Source organism: Diplotaxodon limnothrissa, linkage group LG12 (genome assembly GCF_057381915.1).
Source record: "Diplotaxodon limnothrissa isolate DT_005_m linkage group LG12, D_limnothrissa_male_GT1.1, whole genome shotgun sequence".
NCBI lineage: Eukaryota > Metazoa > Chordata > Actinopteri > Cichliformes > Cichlidae > Diplotaxodon > Diplotaxodon limnothrissa.
In genome coordinates this window covers 7,474,280-7,481,389 of record NC_140607.1, presented here as the reverse complement: position 1 = coordinate 7,481,389, position 7,110 = coordinate 7,474,280, and the positions used below count along the sequence as shown (strand labels likewise).

At 42.1% G+C, this 7,110-nt stretch overlaps 1 protein-coding gene across 2 annotated transcripts in view; it reads right to left on the bottom strand.

The window, feature by feature from the left end:
• Positions 1-3,662: 3,662 nt before the first annotated feature.
• The window catches only part of cux2b (cut-like homeobox 2b), a 98,215-nt gene continuing 94,767 nt past the window's right edge, over positions 3,663-7,110 (bottom strand). For both annotated transcript variants that reach the window (XM_085367078.1, XM_085367079.1), the window contains exons 18-22: positions 6,271-6,436; positions 5,809-6,114; positions 5,523-5,711; positions 5,147-5,423; positions 3,663-4,690 (exon numbers count right to left, since the gene is read on the bottom strand). In XM_085367078.1, coding sequence (XP_085223204.1) covers positions 3,892-4,690; positions 5,147-5,423; positions 5,523-5,711; positions 5,809-6,114; positions 6,271-6,436 — 1,737 coding nt within the window. In that variant the 3' untranslated portion in view covers positions 3,663-3,891. The remainder of the gene's footprint in view (positions 4,691-5,146; positions 5,424-5,522; positions 5,712-5,808; positions 6,115-6,270; positions 6,437-7,110) is intronic.

The following is a 7,110-nucleotide window of genomic DNA, read 5'->3' as shown; positions in this document are numbered from 1 at the left end:
GGTTCTCTGGAAAAGGGGAGGGGCTCAGCCACACGGTATGTCATGTAAACACTGGCAAGTGGGATGCCTGATAAATTAATATTACAACAGTTTTAAAACTTTTTTTTTCTTTTTTGTATTTAGGTAGAAAGGCGATCTCAAGTATCATCGATTTTCAAACGTCTTATAAGCAGATAGAGAACATCTAATTAAACAAATGGGACACTATATTATATATGCTAATTTTACACACTAAAGTAAAATATGTAGTTATATATCTGATTGGTGAATGAAATTAGAAGTCAGATGTTTGAACTCAATGACATTTAGTCATCAGTGACATTCATTCAATCTGAAGAAATCCAAAAGCATTATTCTTATTCCTAGAAGTTCATATTAATGAATGTAATAGTGAGTCATTTTCCTAAATAAATAAACATTCAGTCTACTTTGTTTGACTGGCTTTTCTTTGAAAATCCAGTGGTGTTTATTGTCATATTTATAAGATCCACAATTGCCCAAGTATCATCGTATGCTTAATATAGTGGACATGAATGACCCTGAATTGAATAGGAAAAATGAAGTGTTTCCTTCACTGAAAGAGAAGAGTGCAAATGATTACACTTAGTTAGGGACGCACGCTACAGTGTAAGGTTTTATATATGCACATGAATTTGCAGTAACTTTTGTATGTTAATGTGTGGAGCGCTCATTGCTCATTATAAAATAAAAAAATAAATAAAAACACAACACAGCAGGATCTTAAACAATTATGTATTGACTGATGGCTTACACAGCCTATGCAATTTCATTTCCAAGATGCTTGGCATATCATTGTCCATTCTTTAACAATTAATAGTCTGACGTGAGGCATCAGACAGTTATCTAAGCCTGAAGGATGCTTCTTTCGATTGGCCCACAGCTGACTTATAAATGACAACTTCCCTTGGTGACAAACCCTCGGTGCCAGATTTTTTTTTTCATATAAGCAAATCTTAATGCATTTATTCAAGTTTTGCCAATCAATCAGTTTCTCCATTATTTAGTGACTGAAGTCAGTTATAAAATTAAAACATCTACTGTGCAGGGCTATTGTGATATAGAAAAAGCTTAGCTTTTTTCTGTACTTACAAAAAGCCCTACACCGCTCTCAGAACAGACTTCACCACAAGGCATTTCTCCATGAGGATAATGCATGGGGCAGGTGATATGGCACAAAATAAATCTGGAAGTATAACGTTTGTAGGGCCAGTCTCAGGTTCTGATTTGACCATAATCTTGACAAGTTTGTGAGAGCCAAATTTCTCAGCTGCACCATGTGTGGACTTCCCTAATGCAAAAAGACTTCAAGTGCTGATTCAATGTCCCTGTGCAAGAACAATAACACAAAAACAGTCTATCCCTTGTTGTGTGAGCAGAATGGATTTGCATGCAAAACAATGAGATGAGCTTTACATGAAGAGATAATGGTCTGGGTAAATACATTTCATTTTCAGCCATATGTCCATGTTACCTTGAGAAACAATGAAGCTTTCACATAAGAAATGCCACTTCTAATCATACAGTATATTATGCACAAAATATGATGCTAAGAAAACCAGAGAGAAATCTTCTGTGGCTCCAAGAAAAAAACAAAAACAAAACAAAAACAAAACAAAACAGTATTTCCAAGAGCAAAGTCTACTGATCTAAAAAATGCAACCCATTTAGCCTCATCCTGGTGGTTCCGCTCGACACTGTACTTTGACACATCCATGTAAGGAATTACAAAACAGCCACGACTTTCTAACAATCCGCTTTTTTTCCCCTCCGTGTGAGTGTCGAAAATCCCGTAATCATACAACTTTCACATGTTCGTCGAATATTTAACGGAGTCATTCTCCACATCACATAGTTTTCATATTCAACACCACTGATGAGAGCAACTGTTTCAATAAAGCTTTAAAAAGCAAGACTACCCTGAGAGAAGGTCTAAAACGTGGGCAAGCTTGCCAGACCAGAACTGGCTTGAATGGGTTTGGTTTATTAAATCTGTACACTCTATTTCAATATAATCAGCACATTTTTGTTCCAAGAATGTAAGATAGTATTTTTTTTAGTAATTGTGTAATATATATCTCTACATAATACAATCCAAGTCCTCTGAACTATGTAGACATGTGCAAGTGTTCACTACCAACTTCAACGATACAGTAAAGGCAAAGACTTGTGGACACTAAGTTAGGATAATGTTGATATTTGAGATTTTTCTTGAGTCCTCACAATTATCAAAAAAATCTAAGTGCTGTAAGTACTTCATACACGAGGTATTGAATATCTAGTTAACTGTTCTGAGTATAAAATAGAGGCAAAATACATAAAGAACATCTTGCAAGCATGACAAAGAAACGTCTACAGACACAATACACACGTGGTCAAAGATAATATGAGGGGATACCTGTAACCTTTTGTGTTCTTGAATATAGCGTACTTACAGACTGATGAGAGGTCACACTGTACGTATCATGCTTTTAAACACTGGGAACTTCAGCCTCAAAGTAGATCAACACAGAGCAGGGGTGGCCTAGCTAAACAGCATCTCAGTGCTTGAGGTGTTTTGATCCGTATAATTTACAGTAAAATGCACATTTTCAGAATGTGCAATCAATCGGGTGTTACTCCATAACACATACAAAGGGACGAACAGCAGCAGATTTATCTCATAACCCCCCAGCCCCCCAATCACCACCACCACTCGCTTCATTGTTTGACCCTCTGAGGCGTGAGCTCACACCCGAAGCATGATACGCCAGCGCCTTCCCTCCCTCGGTCCAAACAAGTGTGCGTCATGTTTATGCAAAAGAATGGAACGCATGGTCGTCGCATGATGTGCATCAACATAATCTGAGGTAAACTGGGTGTCCTGTGTCTTGGCCCGTTACAGTCTGAGAACCAGTGCCTTAGAGAGTCAGAGAGGTAAGTCAGAAAGAAATCGTGTAAACTGTGCTCGTGCGAAGTGACTGTTGCACTCACTAGCAAAAGCACAAGGGCCCTAAACTGTAAACCTCGAGGATTATTCAAAGCAAACTAAAGAAACCAAAAACACTTCAAAAGTACTCTACTCATTAGGTTTAACATTTCCTTTTTCTTTTTTTCGCATTTTTTGCAGGGTTTTCAACTTTTTTCTTTTTTCTCGTGTTTTCGCTCAAGTATAATCACAGGTGACTAACTACAGAGGATAAACAGGGTCAGGTGAGTACCATGCTACATCAGGTTTAGAGAAGGCTATTGCAGACAATTCTACAACATGTACAACCACATTTTATACGAGTGAGTTACAAATATTTCAAAACATATCACCAGGAAACTAAGTACATACAAGATGTTGAATATTTAGAGTCTTAAAGGACTATCCCTCAGTCAGTAATAGGATTTCATGTTACTTGACTTAAACTGTCCAGTCTTACAGACAAAATCTGAAAAATTGCTATTCAAAAAGTAGCAAATTTGGTCAGTGTCTCTTTTCAAATAGTTATAGTGCTTTTAATGGCTTAAGACAGGGGTCTTCTTTTAATCTCACCCAGTGGCAATCTACAGAACTTCAGTGTACATTTGATGACACCATAGCTGCAAAAGTCTTCATGTCAAGTCCAATAGGTAAAATGACAGCTAGTGCTGTCACATATATTTCAAAGTAGTATGCATTATCAAAAGGAAAAAAAACAAACAAACTAATACACATTTATAAATTTTTTTTCAACTCTCAAGTTCTTGTAGGGAATTCAACCGTATGATTAGCTCCGTGTTCCCATTTCCTGTGAGTTATCATTCTTGGAGGACAGGCCTTCAGGAGCCACGCTCCATTTAAAGATGTCAGGAAGCTTCTGAGACTCTCCTGTGTGGCGCAAAGGTTTGGATACACCTAAAGTGGACTTAAAACTCCCATTCCAGAGTCTCTTCTCGATTGGCTGCTCTCTCTAACCTGTGGATGATGTTATTGAGGTTGGCCATTTTCTCCGTGCGTCTCTGAGTGCTCCTGTTGAGTTTGGGACTTTGGAAGGGAGGGGGCGGGTTAGGGTCCAGGCTGTGACTGGTGCTCGTCGATGGAGGGTTGGGCAGCGAGGGCGATATGGGCGCAGAGGAGGAGGGAACGGGCGAGACTGACATCATGAGGCCCGGTGAGGATGCAGCAGAGGGCGAGTTGAGGGAGACCTCCAGGCTGCTGCGGCAGGGCTCTGACGAAGCCTTGAAACTGACCGGGTCGACGGGTGACTTTCCGGAGTCTTCCCCCTCGTGCCTGGTCTGATTGCTTCTCTGTGGGCCGTCTACGGAGAGCCCTCCAGGGTAGAGACCCTGACCTTCTTCCTGCCTCAGGCTCTGGCCTGCCAAGTGGGGCTCGCGACAGCCCGCGACGGAGTCCTCGTGCTCACTTTTCAACTGCGGCAGCGGCACGGCTGTTGGAAAACACTGAACCCTGGACTGTTTCGCCGAGCTTTCCCTTCCCTCCTCTGTGTCGTCTTCCCTGTCTAATGCCTCCTGTTTGACATGAGGCAGTGAGGTGTTGGCACTAAGAGGAAGGCTGGAATGGATGTGTCCTGAGGGCTGCTGCAGCCTCCTCTCCTCTCCGTCAGAGTGAGGGCTCCGTGTCACTGAGGGGGAGTAGCTGTGGTGCTCAGCATCCGTGTCATTGTCTGGCAGACCCTCCATCAGCACCTCCCGTCGCATCCTGGACCTGCACACAAATACCACAGTTAGACATTGACTGAAAGAGACTTTAGAGACTAAAGTTTACTTTCTAAATCAGATTTCAGTTGAAGTGTAAGAGACAGTTTATCACAAAATTAGATTTACATATTCTTGCTTTGGCTCTTTAGGTTTTATATTTCAGAAATCAGGACTTGATTACTCAAAAAAAAAAAAATACACGTCTATTTGTCTATTTTCTTTCTACTGGATGTAGACAATAGAAAGAAAATAGTTCCTAAATGAAATTTCTGTAATGTCTCTTGCCATACTATTCAAGAAATGGCTCTATAGCAGTTCTCTTCAACACTGGACAACACAGCTCTGGAGGCCAGAGAAGAAAAAACAGATTTTGATTGTAGTGTGAGCTGTCCACCTAAAGTAAATATACAGTAATAATAAAAACAACAAAAACAGCCATCTGTAAAGGTTACAAAGGACTGGCCTGTAGTTATGAAACCAGTTGATGACGGTGTTGGTTTTGAGGTTGAGCTGCGACGCCAGCATCTCGATGGTGTTTTGAGAAGGGTAGGGCTCTAAAAGGTAGGCCTTCTTCAGGGCATCTTTCTCTTCGGCTCCCAGCACCACCCGAGGCTTCTTCGCCTGGCTGTAGGGGCACAAGTCCAGAGAGGCCAAAGCCGGACTCACACACTCAGAGCGAGTGCTGGGCGAGTCGCTGTCCGAGCCGGTGCTCAGCAGGCCGTATCGCCTCTTCAAATAGGCTGGAGGGCAGACAGAGACATGCAGAGTATGGCATGCAGAGTACAAACGTGTCAGAATCATGTCCTCCGTCATATTACAGAGTAGACTCTGGTTCCCACCTTTCTTCTCCATCTTTTTCATGGCCCTCAGCTTGTCTACATTGTGAGGATCGTTGAGCCACAGCTGCATGCGGACGAAGGGCTCCCTGCCTTTCAGACTGAGCTTGTGCCATGGTTTGGGTCTGGAGAGCAGGTCAGACACCGAGCCCTGCGTCAGGCCCAGGATGGTCTCCCCAAAAAGACGCTGGCCTGTGGAGAACAAATACACACAGGTGTATAGTTGCTATGGTGTCTTTAAGAGGTGTTTTGGGGAGTTTTTTATCCCAAGTTGTGAACTCAGACCCACCTAAGTTATTATCTGTTAGCACCTCTTTGACCTTCTTGGTGATGGCATAGGTATCTAGCTCTGGAGACATGGCCACCAGCTCCTGGATGCCCAGTGGGTTTGTGGGCTGATGCAAGGTCATGAGGCTGGGAGTGGATTTCACTCCCTCTGGGTGGGTGGACAACCCCAAGCTCAGGCCCTCTGGCTGCTGGTTCTCTTTACTGCTCTCCATGGAGAGACTCACAGGCTCTACCAGGGGACTTGGGTGGCTGTCTGCTGGGCTGGGAGGTGGGGATGGTGAGGACTGGGCCGTCACTGGGCTTTTATCTGTAAGTAGGAAAGAATAGTCACACCAATCGAATAAATAAATACACGCAGTTGACTATGTAAGCTGTGTGTGTGTTTTTGGGTTTTTTTTTTAGTTGCAAAGTTTCTCAAGCAGTCTAGATATTCTCAAGCGTGTGTTGTGAAATGCAGACTCACCCTGAGTGTGGCCCTGGTTTGGGGGCTGGTTAAGGCTCTGTCCTAGCTGATCCAGTAACCACAGCTGCATACGGATGAAGGGCTCCCTGCCTTTCTGGGTCAGCTTGCTCCAGGGTTTGGGCCGAGACAGCATATCACTCACGCTGCCCTGAGAAAGCCCCAGCACCTGGAACACAAACACTGGTTGATATATTTATGTCATTGCTCACATCAAATGTGTATGTTGCACAGAAACGACTGAAGCTCCAAGTTATTATTGTGAAAGATGGAAATCTGTTTGGTCATGCACTTTCCCCATACAACCACTGGAGGGAGACAATGTACTATAAATCTTCCTGTTTAAAGGTTTAAGTTCGATTTGCAGCACACCTCATATTTGATTATTTTCATATGTGATTTATATTTCTGCGATTCAAATGCGCAAATTTCTGTAGTGATAAATTTTCTTCCTTTTTTTTCCTACATGATCGTATATTATAAAAATAAAAAAACTGCTGCACCGTCTTCAGCTTTAGTGGGACTTGCATTAAAGATATTTTACAACAGTCATATCAACACAGCAGAGAAGGAAGACAGCACCTTTCATATTACTCGAAAAAAACCTTTGTGACACTCGTTATATTTTATCCACTCCAGACAGAATAAAGTGATATATCACAAAGGCTGCCTAGGAAGACACCCATAGGGATTTTACCGACAATAAAGGCACACTTTCTGGGGCTTGAACTAACAAAACCGATACCGAGTCTTCAGTAGCTCATTTCAGGGAAAATGCAAATAAAAACACACCGTTTTTTAAAAAAAAGATTTAATCTTCTGTGTGTTTGTCACAGAAAATAT